This window comes from Microcaecilia unicolor, chromosome 14 (assembly GCF_901765095.1).
Source record: "Microcaecilia unicolor chromosome 14, aMicUni1.1, whole genome shotgun sequence".
Taxonomy (NCBI): domain Eukaryota; kingdom Metazoa; phylum Chordata; class Amphibia; order Gymnophiona; family Siphonopidae; genus Microcaecilia; species Microcaecilia unicolor.
In genome coordinates this window covers 23,733,851-23,753,287 of record NC_044044.1, presented here as the reverse complement: position 1 = coordinate 23,753,287, position 19,437 = coordinate 23,733,851, and the positions used below count along the sequence as shown (strand labels likewise).

Genomic DNA, 19,437 nt, shown 5'->3' with positions numbered 1-19,437 from the left:
AGTGAAAAAAATATGCTAGTCTACTGAATACTACTATAATGTAGCACTATACACATGTTTAAAAGTTGAAGCCTTATGAATTACACACTACACAGGAGAACCTTATGGGCTGAGTTCTGCGTATGGGATCCGATTCTATTTATGGTGCCTGAGGGCTATTTTTACTAAGATGTGCTGAAAAATGGCCTGCGCTGGTGTAGACACTTGTATTGGACGTGCACAGGTCCATTTTTCAGCGCATCTGCAAAAAAGGCCTTTTGGGGGGGGGCTGAAAATGGACATGCGGCAAAATAAAACTTGGCGTGTGTCCATTTTGGGCCTGAGACCTTACCGCCACCCATTGACTGAGCGGTAAAGTCTCACGCGTTAACTGGGTAGTAATCATTAGCAAGCATACACTGCTGATTACTGCCTTGTTAGCGCCGCGTGCCGGACATTTTCCAGCGCGTGTAGTGGACACATGTAAAAAATGAAGTTACAGCCCGGGCCTCGCTGAAGTTTAAATGATGCACAGCACTTTGCCAGGGCCAAATCAGCAAAGAATGCAGCAAAAAAGGTGGAAGAGGATTTAATTGGAAGCATTTTCAGGAAGCTGAAGAGGGCAAAGGGTTGAGCTGGACAACTGGCTAGACGTCAACAAAGGAGCCTAAAGGGGCAGACATCATCAATCTGAGGATAGAGTGAAGGAAGGAGCAGAAAGTGAAAATATGACCTAAAGAGAAGGAACTGCTCAGTAAACAAAGACACTCAAAGGATCAGGAGTTATGATATGAATGTTGAAGGGGAGTTTCAAATAAAATGCGAAGGAATTACTTCTTCATGGATGTCTAGAATAATCTACCACAGAGGTAGTAGAGGTCAGTTCTGTGATATAATTTAAACATTCTAAGGACACAGGCCAGTGGTAGCAGTAGTGTTGAGAAGATAGACAAGTAACATGGTGCCGTGTGGAACATGTGTACCCTGTGCAGATTTTGGGCATGTCACCTACATTGACCCCACAGGTTTTTCACTTACTAGGCAGTAGTTTTTGCAAAACCTTACCACACTTTAGTAAAAGATCGCTGTAGTCTCCTAAGTTAGACTCCAAATTTGTCAGGAAGTATTTTTTCACGGAGAGGGTGGTGGATGCTTGGAATGCCCTCCCGCGGGAGGTGGTGGAGATGAAAACGGTAACGGAATTCAAACATGCGTGGGATATGCATAAAGGAATCCTGTGCAGTAGAAATGGATCCTCAGAAGCTTAGCCAAAATTGGGTGGCGGAGCAGGTGGGGGAAGAGAGGTTGGTGGTTGGGAGGCGAGGATAGTGGAGGGCAGACTTATACGGTCTGTGCCAGAGCCGGTGATGGGAGGCGGGACTGGTGGTTGGGAGGCAGGAAATACTGCTGGGCAGACTTGTACGGTCTGTGCCCTGAAAAAGGCAGGTACAAATCAAGGTAAGGTATACACATATGAGTTTATCTTGTTGGGCAGACTGGCTGGACCATGCAGGTCTTTTTCTGCCGTCATCTACTATGTTACTATGTCCCTCTTTTAAGCCAAATTTAGGTCTAACTTTTCAGTTCAAAATTTTAATTTAGGCACTTTAAGTTATACAAGTACTTTTCTGTCCACATTTGCAACTTTCTTTGTATTGTCGTTTGATTATTTTTACTGCTCTAATTGTCTATTGCTTAAGTTTGACTTATTCATTCTGTACACCACTTTGAGTGAATTCCTTCAAAAAGACAGTCAATAAATCCTAATAAATAAATACTTATATTTAGGGTGATCCATTCATTTGCCCATTTACTGAATCTAGACCTTAGTGAAATTTTGAATACAATTTTAGGCACCAGGCCCTAATACATTTTCAAAGAGGCCAATTTAAGGGCAAACCTTCAAAGTTAGAAGCATAAATCCTTTGAAATATCAGGCCTACAATTTTAAGAAAATCTTTTTAATTAAGTGGTATGAGATAGTTTCCTTGCTAAGGTTTCACCAATGACGTGCCCAATCATCCAGGCTTCTAGGTCCCCACAGTCTTGCTAAATGATATCAATCCACTACCAGCCTGCTTGTACTAACCTGTCTGATTTATAGGGAGTTTTAGCCTGCTGGTATAAGCCTGGCTACCCTATGTCTTGGGCTGTCAGTTGTACTTTCTGTGGTATCTCAAAAGGGCCTGCAATATATTGCATATTTTTTTCTACTTTTTGTTGATAATGCTGCCACGGTGTATGCCACACTGATCACTATTAATTTGCCTTTGATCTCATGCTAACCCTTTGGCAAACACCTCCCACGTGTCTGTCTTATTAGCAGAGAGCCTTGCAACAGAGCACAGCACTGAGAACTGAGTGGGCCTGAGGCCTGTGGTAATCTGGCATCCTTCCTCAAACCAAACCAGGCCAACTACAAGATGAAAGTCCCATCCCCCTCTCTCCTTCTACCCCAGAATAGAAAATTAAAAACAGCAAAACCTGAGGCCAGAGACTGATCGAAAGCTAAACGCAGTAAGTACCCTCGACACCTGCTTGACTTGAGATTTCCTCATACAGAGCTGTGCAGGCTGCAGCTCAGAATGAGCATCCTTCCATGGCTCCTGATCCTGCCCCTTGTTAGGCAGATGCCAAATGCCACTAAAGTTACAGACGTTCTTTTTTTCCCCAAGGGACTTCTACACCACAGCTTGATGGTTCACAATGTGACAAGATACGACACCGAGTCTCCACCATGCATACTGAAGAATAAAAGAGTCATACTCAAAAAAAGCCAAGTATTTAGCTATTAAGTTCACTGATAATTAATGAAAAAGATAAAAACTTTTGAAAAAAAGAATAGAATAAGAGTATCTATGAGGATTACGACACTACCTCCCAGATATGCTTGGCTCATTCTAGCCATTACCGAGGTAGATGCGCGGATCTGATGATCCAATTAAAGGGTATCATTGAACCAGACTATTGTGCATGACGTTATTATTAAGTTAAAGTTGAAGCTGAGAGCTAAATGATAATTGATTTACTGCTCCGTTCACGAATATAAGTGGTTATATGCCTAGTGAATACACAGAAATATATTGGCATCTCTAACGTGTAGCTTGTGCTTTTTTTTAGTGTGTTCTAAAAACGCTAGCACACCTTTGTTAAAGAACCCCGAAGTTTTTAAGACTCTAGATGGTTTGGACTTCCTGCTCCTCAGTGATTTAGATCTACTTTGAGTGCGACAGGTTTACCTCTTCGCAGTGGCGTTCCTATCCTGGATGACACCCGGGGCGGATCGCTGATGCGCCCCCCCCCCACCTGTGAAATGACACCTTCTCCCCCATCCCCGGTGAAATGACCCCCCCCGAGTGCACGCCGCTGGGGAGGGGGTGCCGCGGCGCGCGCATGTGGGCTCCGACTTCGCTAACTTCGCTCATTCGCTGCAGATACCTCTGCCCCGGAACAGGAAGTAACCTGTTCCGGGGCAGAGCACATGTGAGTTTATCTTATTGGGCAGACTGGATGGACCGTGCAGGTCTTTTTCTGCCGTCATCTACTATGTTACTATGTAAAGTTGACGGGGGCATGTCGGAGGCATGGTGAAGGCGGGACTGGGGTGTGTTTATCGGCCGAGGAGAGATGGGCGCGCTCGGCCGATAATGGAAAAAAGAAGGGCGCCAGAAGCGAGAATTTGGGTCACTTTTTTTGGACCCTTTTTTTTCACGACAAGTCCCTAAAAAGTGCCCCAACTGCCCAGATGACCACCGGAGGTAATCGAGGATGACCTCCCGTGACTCCCCCAGTGGTCACTAACCCCCTCACACCACAAAAAAAGAACTTTAAAAACTTTTTTTTCCAGCCTGTATGCCAGCCTCAAATGTCATACCCAGCTCCATCACAGCAGTATGCAGGTCCCTGGAGCAGTTGTTACTGGGTGCAGTGGACTTCAGGCAGGTGAACCCAGGTCACCCCCTCCACCTGTTACACTTGTGCTGCGGAGTGCTCCAAACCGCCCCCAAACCCACTGTACCCACATCTAGGTGCCCCCCCTTTAACCATAAGTGCTATGGTAATGGTGTAGAGTTGTAGGCAGTGGGTTTTGGGGGGATTTGGGGGGCTCAGCACCCAAGGAAAGGGAGCTATGGATTTGGGAGGTATTTTCATTTTTTAAAAAAATTGTTACAGGTGCTCCCTAGGGTGCCCGGTTGGTGTCCTGGCATGTGAGGGGGACCAGTACACTACGAATCCTGGCCCCTCCCACGACCAAATGCCTTGGATTTGTTCGTTTTTGAGCTGGGCGCCTTCGGTTTCCATTATCGCTGACAACCGATACCGCCCAGCTCAAATCCGCCCAAATGCGATGCATTTGCCCGGCACAAACCGTATTATCGAAGGAAAAGATGGACGCTCATCTTTTTTGAAAATACGGTGTGGCCCGCCCCTTCGCGGACCCATCCTCGCGTTCTATTATGCCCCTCCACGTGAATATTTAAGGCACATTTTATGTTAAAAGGTTTCATTTCTTGATGAGAATGGTGATTATAGCATACTACAAAAAGAATTCCTATTCATCCCCAATAAACACCAACGAAGGCAAAGAAATTAATGTTTAGGGGTCTATTTGGGCGAGAACCCAAGAAACCATCATACATATGGTATAATCTATTTATTTATTGGGATTTATTAACCGCCTTTTTGAAGAGATTCACTCAAGGTGGTGTACAGTAGGTACATTTCAACATTAAATGTACAATTTTGTTAACAGCATAACAATAGTAAAACGTATAAACATAAATACAATGAAAGAGGAAAACTTGAAAACAGCAAATTGAAACCTAATAATAGGACTACCGCGAAACACATTTAACAACACAGAAAATTCAAATAACAGAGATATAATACAATGTAAGCATAATAGTGATGGAATATCTAATAAGCACACAATTCAAACATTCAAATAACATCGCTATGATTCTAATGCTTTACTACAATACAGCTTATATATAGCAGAGGGGCCAAGTGCAAATATATAGATGGGAACAAGATGCATGGTATAGAGTTTGAGGGTAACTTCTACTGGGATATTAGAAAGCAAATAAGAATGAAAGCGCATCAAAGATCAGGGTAAATATAGTTTGAGGAACGTTAATTCAGATTTAGAGGTGGAGTTATCTATCCTGCTTATTTTCGAAGGAGAAGGGCGGCCATCTTCCGACACAAATCGGGAGATGGCCGGTCTTCTCCTAAAGCCGGCCAAATCGGTATAATCGAAAGCCGATTTTGGCCGGCTTCAACTGCTTTCCGTCGCAGGGCCGGCCAAAGTTCAAGGGGGCGTGTCGGCAGTATACCGAAAGTGAGACGGGGGCGTGGTTAAGAGATGGCCGGCCTGAGCCGATAATGGAAAAAAGAAGGCTGGCTCTGACGAGCACTTGGCCAACTTTACTTGGTCCATTTATTTTCAGGACCAAGCTTCAAAAAGGTGCCCAAACTGACCAGATGACCACTGGAGGGAACCGGGAATGACCTCCCCTTACTCCCCCAGTGGTCACCAACCCCCTCCCACCTCTCCAAAAAATGTTTTAAACATTTTTTGTCAGCCTCTATGCCAGCCTCAAATGTCATACCCAGCTCCCTGACAGCAGTACGCAGTTCCCTGGAGCAGTTTTAGTGGGTGCAGTGCACTGAGTAGGTGGACCCAGGCCCATCCCCCCCTACCTGTTACACTTGTGGTGGTAAATGGGAACCCTCCAAAACCCACCCGAAACCCACTGTACCCACATGTAGGTGCCCCCCTTCACCCATAAGGACTATGGTAGTGGTGTACAGTTGTGGGTAGTGGGTTTTGGGGGGATTTGGGGGGGGCTCAGCACCCAAGGGAAGGGAGCTATGCACCTGGGATCAATTTATGAAGTCCACTGCAGTGCCCCCTAGGGTGCCCGGTTGGTGTCCTGGCATGTCAGGGGGACCAGTGCATTACAACTGCTGGCTCCTCCCATGACCAAATGGCTTGGATTTGGCCGGGTTTGAGATGGCTGCCATTAGTTTCCATTATCGGTGAAAATCAATGGCAACCATCTCTAACGCCGGCGATCTCTAAGGGCGGGCCAAATGTTGAGATTTGGCCAGCCAAGACCGTATTATTGAAACGAAAGAAGGCTGGCCATCTTGTTTCGATAATACAATCGGGTACGCCGCTTGACGGGGCCATCATTACAGATGGCCGCCCTTATAGATGGGTGCCCCCGTTCGATTATGCCCCTCCACGTAACCTGATACTTAGACTAGTGCTGCATGCGTTAAAGTTACTAAGTAGTACATGAAAAACAAAGTGGAGAAAATATTTTTTTTTCATTCAACACATAATTTAGGGGCCCTTTTACAAAGTCGCAGCAAAGACTGACCTGCGGCAGTGTGGATGGGTATTTTTGGCACGCGCCAGACCCTTATTGTACCACATATGGAAAAAAGGGATTATTTTAATGGGTCATAAAATGGACGTCCTGCAAAAATGGAAACAAGCGTGCGTCCATTTTCGGCCTGAGACCTTACCACCACCTGTTCACCTGTTGGTAAGATCTCATGTTCTACCTGGGTGGTAAGCATGTAGCGTGCCCCAACTGCCATTAACCGCCAGGTAGGCACCCCAAAATAGAAAATAGAAAATATTTTCTACTGCATGTTTCTGGTGCACACCAAATTTGGAATTACCGCCTGGGGCGGTAAAGGAATCCTGTTCAGAAGGAATGGATCCTCAGAAGCTTAGCGGAGATTGGGTGGCAGAGCCAGTGGTGGGAGGCCGGACTAGTGGTTGAGAGGCGGGGCTAGTGCTGGGCAGACTTCTATGGTCTTGGGGTGCCTGGGGCACATGGTATCTGGGTGGTAATGCCAATTTGGCACACACTGGAAGCACATAAGCCCTTATGCGCCTTTGCAAAAAGGTCCCTTAGGTTCTGGAATTCATTGCCAAGGGATGTGGTAAAAGATGCTATCATCCTCCATAGCAGATGGTGCTCCATGGTATTTCTCCAAAGTATGGTAAATGTTAATGGTTCTAGATCTTGCACTGGTATCAGTTTTCTTCTTTCGCTTTTTTGTTTTGCCTAAAATGGCACATGCTGGGGGTGGGAAGTACCACTGGGCTCCTGCAGTAGCCCAGCTGTAGTCCCCATTTGGCATGTGACAACACCCCAGTAGATCTACCATGGCATTGAAAAAGGCCCCTTTATTTGCTGGAAATAAAATGTATGTGTCATCTTGAAATCTCCCTCTAGAAGTGATAGGTAAGTACAGCACTTGGTAGAAGCTACAGAGCTTAATAATAAGATGTTCCTTCTCATTTATCTACCAGCATGGTTGTTTAGAAGAGGGTGGACAGCAATAGGGTGTGGGAAGTAGACCTATCCAGGAGCACACGCAGAGCCTTCTCAGTATGGTCAAACATTTATTGATGAAGGCTCGACACAGACCTGTGTTTCGGTGATTAGCCTGCTTCAGGAGTCTTCATATGACATGTGAATCACCAACAGATGAATGCTGGTTGGAAAAAGTATATAAGAACAGTTGGTCTTCAAAAAGACCTTTGTATGACAAACAGGATTGGTAGTGTCAGCCTTTTTCTGTGGGATTTCAGTGTTCCTCTGTTTCAGCAGATTTCCACTGTTTATAAGAGGGTGACAGGTTCTAATTATAGATATGTTATGATCTGAAAGGACAAACCCTTTTACCTCAAACCCAACTTGATTGAATCTTATCTTCCCTATCCCACTATAACATTTTGTACTATTCCCATACCGGACTTGGCGAATGCTTTCAGGGTATTATGCAAGCCACATTGAGCCTGCACATGTGTGGGAAAATGTGGGATACAAATGTAACAAATAAAAATAAAATAAAATAAAATAAATAAGAGGAATGTCAACATCATTTGCCAGATCTCTTTCATGAATATTCATTATGGATATCTTGAAAACCTGACTAGCTGGGAGTACTCTGGAGCAGTGCCGTAGCGAGGGTGGCTGACTCCCGGGGCGGGTCGCCGCTGCGCACCCCGCCAGGTGCAGCACGGCGCCCCCCCTCGGCGTGCACCCCCCTCCGGAGTGCACCCCCCCCCCCGGAGCACATTCTTAATTGATTTAGAAGTGAGGGGTGGGTGGCAGGGCCGATCCGCCCCCGAGTCCATGTTGCTGAGAGCTGCGTCGGCTCCGTTGGTTCCTTGCGCTCTCTGCCTCGGAACAGGAAGTAACCCGACACCCCCCCAGCGGCGTGCACCCGGGGTGGACCGCCCCACCGCCCCCCCTTCCTACGCCACTGCCCTGGAGACTGGGTTGAGAACCACTGCACTAGAGTAGTATAAATACATACCTGTAAGAATAGCCATATTCAGTGATATATTTTCTATTTTTCTTCAAGCTTATTGAACATGAACCAGGAAGGTAATCAAATAAGATCAGTTATCAACATGTAGACCAGGTGGAATGTATCATTTCAAGGTTTTTATCAATGGAGAAATCTAGTTTGGGAGATTACTTCTGGCTTCGTTGATGGTCTTGCTGAATGTTACATGTTTTGGACATACATCAAAAAGTTTTTTTAGGGCACTTTTAACATCTGTGTTCCGGAGGCTGTAAATAATGGGATTCAGCATGGGAATCACAGCCATGTAGAGTAGAGAGAAGAACTTGTCCTGGTCTGGTGACTGCAGTGATGATGGTCTCATGTACATGCAGATAACAGTACCATAAAACAGAATGACGACAGTCAAGTGGGAGGAACAGGTGGAGAACGCCTTGTGCCTGCCCTGTGAAGACCGTATTTTCAAAATGGCAGCAATGATGTAGGTGTAGGATGACAGTGTCATCATAAATGGGATGAAACCCATGAATATGCCCTCAACAAAGATAGTGAGCTGGAAGCTTTGAATGCCATTGCAGGCGAGTTCCATCAGAGGTGGTATGTCACAGAAAAAGTGATTGATTATGTTGTCGTGGCAGAACACAAGTCGGGATATAAAGACCATGTAGGGCACTATGTCCAAAAAGCCAGTAATCCATGAAGCAGCTGCTAACAGAATGCAGATTCTCTTATTCATGATGAGGGCATAGCGTAAGGGGTTGCAGATTGCCACGTAACGATCATATGACATGGCGCTGAGCAGAAAAAACTCTGTACTTGTGAACGACAGGAAGAAATACAACTGTGTCACACATTCCGTGAAGGTGATCACATTATTCCCTGTCAGGAGGCATGCAATCATTTTTGGGATGGTGATGGAGGTGCAGCAGAGATCCAAAAAGGAGAGGTTGCAGAGGAAGAAATACATGGGCTTGTGTAAGCGAGAACTCAGACATACTGCTGTGATTATGAGGAGGTTTCCAGAAACTGTAATGAGGTAGAGAAGAAAAAGTCCTAGTGAAATGAAGGGCTGCAGCTCTGGGAGATCTGAGAATCCCAAAAGGATAAATCTAGAGAAGGAAGTGCCATTGTCCCACGACATCCTGTTCGGTGAAAGCCTAGTGGAAGATTTTAGCAGAGAAAATAACCTTGCATACTGTGTTTAAAGACGACAGAGAATATAACTGATGGCTGTTTAGTTTCTGAAGTTTTGTTTCAAAATGGAAAACTGGAAATGCATACAACAAAAAGTTTAGATCAAAGGATTAGGACTCTCTATAATGTAGTTATACAAAACTATTCCTTAATTACTTAATTATATGTGGAGTACACACTTCTTAATGCTCCCTGCTAGAGATAATTCTGCTGTTTTAGAATGTCAAGGTGTGAAAACAAAACAATTGGCGAATAAAGGAAATTTTGTTTTTCTTCTCTTCCATCGACAATTCCTATTTCACTTGCAATGAAAGAATGCCCTTATCATTTGCATTCTAAAGCAATTCAGTACTCACTATGCATTAAAGGCTAGATATGGTGCCTGAAAAAAATACGCCTAGGTGTATTCTTTCAAGTATGCCTAAGTTTTACAGAAAAGGCTTAAATTTCCTCATGGTATATAGAATACGCCGAGCACCTGTCCATGCGACCAATGTAGTCACATCCATTTACACCATGTTTTACTTGGTGTAAATCCCGACACCTAAATTAGGCGCAGTGTGAGTATATTCTGTAACAATGAGGGGCATAATCGAATGGGGGTGCCCATCTCTAAGGGCACCCATCTTCGGAGGCGGCCCTGGGAAGGGGCGGAGCCAACCGCATAATCGACCAAGATGGGTGCCCATCTTTCGTGTCAATAATGTGGTCCGGGAGCGCCCAAATCCCAACGTGTAACAGCAACACAAGAAGACTGAGGCAAAAATAAACAATGAGGATTCCAGAAAAGTCAATATAGGACCTTTAATCTAGACAGCAAATCCAACACCTCAAGGACCTGACATGGCCGTGTTTTGGCGTGTATGCCTGCTTCAGGGGTCAAAGAACCTGTGATATATGTTGGTGCATTCCATATGTGCTGGTTTCTCCCGTACTCACAACGCTGAGCACCTCTTCAAATTTTACCACCAAATGAGGTTGAAACACAGCTGTGTCGGGTCCTTGATATGTTAGATTTGCTGACTAGATTAAAGGTCCTATATTAACTTTTCTGGATTCCTTTTATTTTTGCCTCACTTCTATTGTGTTGCTGTTATTATAATTCCACAGGTATAAAGGTGCTTATAAGTGTGCATTCCAATAAAATCTTGTGTACATAGTAACATAGTAGATGACGGCAGAAAAAGACCTGCACGATCCATCTAGTCTGCCCAACAATTTAAACTCATATGTGCTACTTTATGTGTATACCTGACCTTGATTTGTTTCTGCCATTTTCAGGGCACAGACCGTAGAAGTCTGCCCAGAACAAGGCTCATCTCCCAACCACCAGCCCCGCCTCCCCCCACCGGCTCTGCCACCCAATCTCGGCTAAGCTTCTGAGGATCCATTCCTTCTGAACAAGATTCCTTTATGTTTATCCCATGCATTTTTGAATTCCGTTACCGTTTTCATCTCCACCACCTCCCACGGGAGGGCATTCCAAACATCCACCACTCTCTCCGTGAAAAAATACTTCCTGACATTTTTCTTGAGTCTGCCCCCCTTCAATCTCATTTCATGTCCTCTTGTTTTACCGCCTCCCCGTCTCCGGAAAAGGTTCGTTCGCGGATTTATACCTTTCAAATATTTGAACGTCTGTATCATATCACCCCTGTTTCTCCTCTCCTCCAGGGTATACATGTTCAGGTGCGCAAGTCTCTCCTCATACGTCTTGTAACGCAAATCCCATACCATTCTCGTAGCTTTTCTTTGCACAGCTTCAATTGTTTTTACATCCTTAGCAAGATACGGCCTCCAAAACTGAACACAATACTCCAGGTGGGGCCTCACCAATGACTTGTACAGGGGCATCAACACCTCTTTTCTTCTGCTGGTCACACATATAAGTAAACTATGTAAAAACATCACCAGAGATATAATTAGGACAGAACAGGGATGGAGCTATGAGGTACTAGTGCACTTTAAAAAATGCACATGCAACTACCCATAGTATGCAAAGAAAACTGTGGACAAAGTGTAACTTTGAATGGGAGCAATGCTGTGCTACAGGTAACCTATTTTATAAAGGTACATACATGTGTTTGTTGATTTTATTTATAAAACTGAATAAAATAGGCATTTGATTTTATGTAGGCTCCCTGTTATACAATTTCTGTCCCAATATTCAAAAGCACTTACTAGTGAACGGATCTTGCTACGTGGATAAGTGCCATTGAGAGAGATATTCTGTGGTTCCAAATATCTGAATATGTCCTCCAATCGTCTTGGAACTGTCTGGACTGGCAGGAGGAGTCTGTGGGTGGAGCTTAGGCGGAGCCAGGGGTTATCCAGCTAGCAGCGATATCCAGACCGCTAACCTGATAGCTAAGCGAATACAATTAGGACAGCAAAATGGCTGTTCTTTGCCTTGGCTCTCAGCTGGCTGCACTAACCATCAGGGTACTCCTTCACATTTGTTATCTTGTTAGCTATCCAGTAAGAGAACATAAGAGTAGCCATACTGGGTCAGACCAATGTCTAATCTAGTCTAGTATCCTGTTTTCCAAACAGTGGCCAAGACAGGTCACAAGTATGTGGCAGAAACCCAAATTGTGGCAACATTCCATGTAAAACCCCAAAGAATAGCAAGATTCTGGAATCCTAAAGAGTGACAAGATTCTATGCAGAATCTTAGAGTAGCAACATTCTATGTAGAACCCCAAAGAATAGCAAGATTCTGGAATCCTAAAGAGTGACAAGTTTCCATGCAGAAACTCAAATAGTAGCAACACTCCATACTACAAATCCCAAGGCAAGCAGTTGCTTCCCATGTCTGCCTCAATAGCAGAGGTCTGAATACTACCTCAATATTACCTATTCCTTTCATACTTAAGATACAGACATTCAGCTACATTTGGACTTGATGGTCTGCAATATATTTTCCTGCATCCAGACCTAAGGGAAGGGGAGGTGGTATGTGTATGTGTGAGATGCACTGTTGCATACAGAGACACAAATAACTAAATGAGCACATGTGAAGGCATAAACGAACTAATTCAGAGGGTGCCTGGTAGAAGCTAATTCTATAAATGAACAGAGACTCCCATGTTCCTTTATAGAATATGAGCATAACAGCAAAAATATATTCCTATAGGGTAGGTCTGAGTAAATATGTATACATATGTTAAATTTCAGGGTAATGTCTTTGAAAATGAGCACCTTAGAGACATTACCCTCAAATTGAACATATTTATTCAGATACACCCATTATTATTACCTTAAAGATTAGCAGTGAGCCATGTGACTGTCCAAAGCTGATTTTAGAAGGGGGTATATGGAGTTGCCCTTTTCACCTCCTGCACAGGATCTTCCAGTCTTCCAAAGGTGGAGATTCCAAAATCCTGACCATCCACAACTGAACCCAGCCTTCTCCCTGACAGCCCCTTCTCTATTCATCCCTTCCCTTCGCTATCTGGGTCAATAAACAGAGCACTAACAATCACCATTATTAGGGATACAAACATGGCTTTCATGTGGCATTGACTTTTCGTTCCCAGAACACAAATATATAATCAATCCTAACCCAAGATCAATCAGTTAGAAGTTGCAGTACGACGCCTGTGACATCTGAATAGTGTCAGCAAGTATCTTGGGCTCACAGAACTATTTTGTGACAAATCCTTACCTGTGTTGCGCTTTTTCTGATGCTGTTTTTTTTTTCTTAACGATCAAAGCAAGGACACTAAGTATGACATGAGACAGATTTTACAGGCCACGTCACTGCTGCTGAATGAGGGAGGGATTGGAAGGAGATATTATATGAGCTTGCAGCTTGCCATCCACTGAGAGTTCAGTCCCCAATGGAAAAGTGATGAAAATGTTTCCTCAGTTGGACATTAAATCACTGGATGCACAATAGGGGTAAAGTACTCTAGGTATAATGACAAATTCCTTTCTCTCAAACACACATCACTAGTTACATTCATTAGCAACAAAGTTCAACTCTATGTGTGTGTAAACATGTAGAATCAACTAAAACGCAATAGTAGGGTGTGGAAACCTTAGTTCGCCAGAAAATTAAAAAAGAGAGAATTTCCACTAACCAAAAAAAAAAATAATGACCACTTACAGGAAGGAAAAAGGCCTCAAAGAGCTCCTAGATACTTTTTCAATCTATCGGAGCTATAACAGATCTTTATGATCTTCTCTTCATCGTTGGCCAAAAAAAAAACCTTCAAAACCTTGGCCAGCTCCAGCAGCAGGTCTCCTGTTCAGGTCCCTGTATTCCTCTCTTCCTGACCTGCTGCTGGAGCTGGCCAAGGGACCTCCAGGAAGTCAGAAGTGAAGGGAGGCTGCAGAGAAGGAAAAGGGACTTCCATAAAGCATGAGAAAGAAGCAGATCAGCCCCGCGAACGAGACCCTGAAGCAGCAGTGCGAAACACTGGGCATCGTCGGCTCGGGACTAGAGGACGAAGATAGTGCGGCAGAGCACTCTACATGGCAAAGAGATCCCCAGACCAGTAATGACTTTAAAGATAAATGTCGATATTCATGCTGAGTGCAATATATTAAGAATATTGTAAGCACATTAATTTTCAAGAATAAGATCGTTAATATGTAATCGACAGGAAGTTGTTAGCAATTTTTGAAGGTTTTTTGCCCAATGATGAAGAGAAGATCCTAAAGATCTGTTATAGCTCTGATAGACTGAAAAAAGTATCTAGGAGCTCTTTGAGGCCTTTTTCCTTCCTGTAAGTGGTCATTTTTTTTGGTCTGTGTAAACATGTATACATGATGGATTCATGGACAATCCTCAACAGATCTTTTAGGGCAGGGGTGGACAACCATAGTCCTCAAGGGCCACAACCCAATCAGGTTTTCAAGATTTCCACAAGGAATATGCATGAGATTGATTAGCATGTACTGCTTCCATTGTATGTAAAATAGATCTCATGCATATTCCTTGTGGAAATCTTGAAAACCCAAATGGGTTTCGGCCCTCATTAAGGGGTAATCCTATATGGAGATGCCTAATCCTATATATGGTGTTATTCTAGTCAATGTGCCAACTTCTGTCTAACGAAAAGTATGCACCATATTATGGCATGTATTTTCCCAGCAGGCTTGTGCTTGGGCAGAATTTGGGCAGTAAATGGGTGGAGTCCAAAAATACACATGTAAATGATAGAATATTATAACTTACTCATGGTCTAGCATAAACAGTCATTATATAGGATTTATTTATTTAGATTTTGCTCACACCTTTTTCAGTAGTAGCTCAAGGTGAGTTACATTCAGGTACGCTGGATATTTCTCTGTCCCAGGAGGGCTCAAAATCTAAGTTTGTACCTCAGGCAATGGAGGGTTAAGGGAAGGAGAGAGAAGAGAGACAGAAGGAGCCAGTGACTATTGAAGGGATTGGAAGGGGAGAGAAGAGAGACAGGAGGAGATGGTGCCAGGAAAAGGAAGAGAAGAAAGATCGGAGGAGATGGTGCCCATGAATGGAAGGGAAGAGAAGAGATGGAAACTAGATTTGAAAAGGAGGAAAAACATGGATGAAACTTGAATGTGTAAGATGGATATAGGCCAGGATGAGAAAGAGGAGAAAAAAAGAAATAGTCAATAAACAGGAGGCCCTGGAAGCAGAGTTTGGAGCACAGGAAAGCAGAATCAGAGACAGGGAACAAGATGATTGAAACCCAGACAACAAGGGTAAGATAGACGATTTTATTTTTAGTTTAGTAATTGAAATATGTCAGTTTTGAGAATTTACATGTCTATATTGCACTGTACAGGTTTAATCGAACAATCACACATTTTAATCACGATTAATTGGGCAGTTGAACCTTTAATCGATGTACAGCCTTACTAAAAATTAGCATGTGCTAAATGCTAAGACACCCATAAGAATATAACAGGCATCTTAATATTTAGTGCACGCTCCTTTTTAGCGTGCACAGAAAATGCTAACGCACCTTAGTAAAAGGGGCCCTAAGGTTTTTTTTTGCAATGTTGTGGATATAGATGTGGGCTTCATTTACCATCACTTTGAATGGAGAAACGAGACAGGTTTGGTAACTACTAGTGAAACCCACAAATCAAAACCAGTCACCAGGCACTAAAAACCAAGCTTACACTGCTTAACTGTTAAACAATTTGCTTGTTTTTGGCAAAGTGACAAATGAAAGACAATTGGGCAAAAGTTATAAAGAACATGCTGCTCAAAAATTGTTCACGTAACACAGCAATACCAATGATCGTACTGGACAATATATAATCTCCATTCCCCTCGACCCCCATGATATCTAATACACATCTTCCTCATTCGACCACAACATAACCTTGTATTTGTTTCTCAACCGGACTTGGCAAATGCCTTTACGGTACTATGTAAGCCACATTGAGCCTGCAAATAGGTGGGAAAATGTGGGGTACAAATGTAACAAATAAATAAAATCGAAAAATAGTAATTTGCTCGTTAAAGAAAATGCCAAATTCTGTTACATGTGTGTGTTTTACTTCAAGGTCTGTAGTATCAAGAGTTGTTTTCACACTTGCTTTACTCTAGCTTTTAAATTGTCATTGGTCTTTGGAACCAAAGAGGTGCCACTGTCGACCTTACCGGAAACAAAAGCTATCTTTCTAACTGTGATTTTCCACAATGCCCCTTTTAACTCATTATTCCTCAAGCTATAAATGAGAGGATTTAGCAGTGGTATTATAGTCACATAAACCACATTAATCAGTTTGTTCTCTTCCATCGAGTAGACAGAGGGGGGTCTCATATACATACAGAGAGTGGTCAAATAGAAGACAATAACAACGGTAAGATGGGATGAGCAAGTGGAGAAAGCTTTGTGTCTTCCTTTTGAGGAACGTATTTTCAGGATGCTGACAATGATAAAGACGTAGGAAGTCAACGTGAGCAGAAATGCCCCTAACCCTAAAAATATGCCTTCAACGTAAGTCACAGTTTCAATGGTAAATGTGTCACTACAGGAAAGCTTCATTAGAGCCGTGAGGTCGCAAAAAAAGTGGTTGATCTCATTGGAACCACAGAAAGAGGATTGAAGAACGAAAAGATAGTGAGGCATAGTGTCAAGGAAGCCCGTTACCCAGGACGCAACAACCAGTAGGATGCAGGCTTCCTTGTTCATGATGAGCACATACCGCAAAGGATCACAGATTGCCACGTAGCGGTCATAAGCCATGGCAGTGAGGAGGCTGAACTCCGTACTTAAGAAGCCCATGAATGAGTACATCTGCAGAGCACAGCTGCTGGGGGAGATAGCCTTCTGTTGAGTCCACAGGGTTTTCAGCAGCTTAGGGAGGGTGGCGGTCATGTAGCAAACGTCAATGACGGACAGGTTGCAGAGGAAAAAGAACATGGGCGTGTGCAGACGGCGGTCTGTGCACACTGTGCAGAAAATGAGCAAGTTTGCTAGCACGGCAATTAGGTACACCACTAGGAATAGCCCAAAGAGTAGAGTTTGAAGGTGAGGGAGTTCAGGAAACCCCAGGATGATAAATTCTCTTATGCTGGTCTGGTTTTCCATTATAATCTTTTTCCTTTTGATTTCTGAGGAAACACAAAAGCAAATGGATAAAATATAGATTGAAGGGTACCATACTGAGAATTCCTAAATGATGAATGGTAATTTGTAATGATAATTTGTTGATAAAATGGACATTGCATTTAAATGAGTTTATAGTATCAGCTTCCTGAATGAGTACTCACCTGCCACTTGCATGCTTTTTACAGATATTTAATGAATCCCCACCTCCACTGGACAGGGAAGAATCAGCCTTCCTTTTCTACTTTTCTCGTGAACTGTGCCTGATGATACTGGATCAGCCTTTCTCTTCTATTAGAGATATGCATTACTTTTAAAATGAACTGAAAAACACAGTGGATCAAACTTGCATTTGTTTGTTTGCTTTTGCCAAGGAGCATGTCTATGGGGTGAAGAATGGGTGTTTCTGTGCTAATCACTTACTTAGTACAGATACATTATCCCACACTAACTGATTATTGCAGGATTAGCATATCAGCATTTACTGCCCACAAAATAGGTAGAGGTAAGGGCTCAAGCATTAATTTTTGTTAATGACCATTTGCTAATGGCAACATCAGAGCATGACCATTAAATTGGAAAATGGGAAACTGGCACAGCAAACGCTAAAAACCTCCATGTAGAAAGTACAACCAAGCAGGAGTAGAGGATGGCCAACAGACACTCCAACACTCCAAGTGCTGAAAGGATGCTTTATTCACTTCTTAGACAGAAGGACCCGACACGGTCTGTGTTTTAATCAAACGCCTGCCTCAGGGGTAATAATGATGTTCCACCAGGTAGTGAATAAGTATTACTGCCCAAAGAACTCTGTTCATCTATCAAGGGTTGTAGACTTCAGACTGGGCTTCAGCATCCTTCACCATGGCCTCTCCATCAGGATGCTGAAGCCAAGTCTACAACCCTTGATAGAAGTTCCATGGGCAGTAATACATATTCACTACCTGTGTTGGGTCCAAACAGTGAATAAAGCATCCTTTCAGCACTACTTCCTGTGCTGGAGTGTCTGTTGGCCATCCCCTACTCCAAAGTGGAAAATTGGCCATTTTCCTGCCATGACAAAAGGTGGCCTTATTGCACAAGAAAGACCCATGTAAGAGCATACTATGCCCACATTTTGCTGCGGCTTTGTAAAAGGGTCCCGTAGAATACTAATATTTATGTGGGTAAATGCGAGTTGAGCGCTATTTTATAATGTAAGGGGGCCATTCACAAGGGGGGAACATGGACAGGATGTAGGTGGGGCCAACATTTGCACCTGTAACCTGGGGACCCTTTTACAAAGCAGCGGTAAGCCCACCCCCCAGTGCGTGTCAGATCCAGTGCTAGCCAGTGTGTACCCAGTGGTAATTGGGCAGTGCCACACACTACCCAGTTACCGCTGAGTTAGCGTTGGAGTCATTACCACCACCTCAATGGGTGACAGTAAGAGCTCCCCCAGAAATGGACATGTGACAAGTGTTTCACTTGCCACACATTCATTTTCTGAAAAAAAGACTTACCTTTTACCTACTACTGTAAAAAGGGGGGGGGGGAGGGGGGTTGTGAACATCAAATACATGCACTGATGCCAGTGCAATCTCTCTTTTGTTTATTATTATTTATTTGGATTTTGCTTACGCCTTTTTCAGTGGTAGCTCAAGGTGAGTTACATTCAGGTACACTGGGTATTTCTCTGTCCCAGGAGGGCTCACAATCTAAGTTTGTACCTGAGGCAATGGAGGGTTAAGTGACTTGCCCAAGATCACAAGGAGCAGCAGTGGGATTTGAACCGGGCACCTCTGGATTGCAAGACCGGTGCTCTAACCACTAGGCCACTCCTCCACTCCGGAATCTTGCTATTCTTTGGGGTTCTACATGGAATGTCGCTACTCTTTGAGATTCTGCATGGAATCTTGTCACTCTTTACGATTCCAGAATCTTATTTAGATTTTGCTCCTACCTTTTCAGTAGTAGCTCAAGGTGAGTTACATTCAGGTACTCTGGATATTTCTCTGTCCCAGGAGGGCTCACAATCTAAGTTTGTACCTGAGGCAATGGAGGGTTAAGTGACTTCCCCAAGATCACAAGGAGCAGCAGTGGGATTTGAACTGGCCACCTCTGGTGCTCTAACCACTAGGCCACTCATCTCTGTTGTGATGTCATAATGCCTCATTCCACCAATAAGAGGCAACCTCATCAGTGATGTCACAATGGTTTCATTGTTCTATACATGGCTCACTTTTATTACATAGAGCAATGAACTTCCCTCCTTAGTATGAAGAGTTTCAGTCTCTGCTAACCAGAGCTGGTCTTATTTAATTTAGATTTTGCTCACACTTTTTTCAGTAGTAGCTCAAGGTGAGTTACATACACTGGATATTTTCTC

The 19,437-nt window shown here is 43.6% G+C and overlaps 2 protein-coding genes across 2 annotated transcripts; both read right to left on the bottom strand.

The window, feature by feature from the left end:
* Positions 1-8,476: 8,476 nt before the first annotated feature.
* On the bottom strand, positions 8,477-9,460 carry LOC115457082 (olfactory receptor 1019-like). Its single transcript, XM_030186506.1, has one exon. The coding sequence runs from the start codon at positions 9,458-9,460 to the stop codon at positions 8,477-8,479; it is 984 nt and encodes a 327-aa protein (XP_030042366.1).
* Positions 9,461-16,043: 6,583 nt separating this feature from the next.
* LOC115457081 (olfactory receptor 1G1-like) lies at positions 16,044-17,051 on the bottom strand. The gene has a single exon (XM_030186505.1). It carries the CDS (start codon positions 17,049-17,051, stop codon positions 16,044-16,046), a length of 1,008 nt encoding a protein of 335 aa, XP_030042365.1.
* Between the last annotated feature and the right edge of the window lie 2,386 nt (positions 17,052-19,437).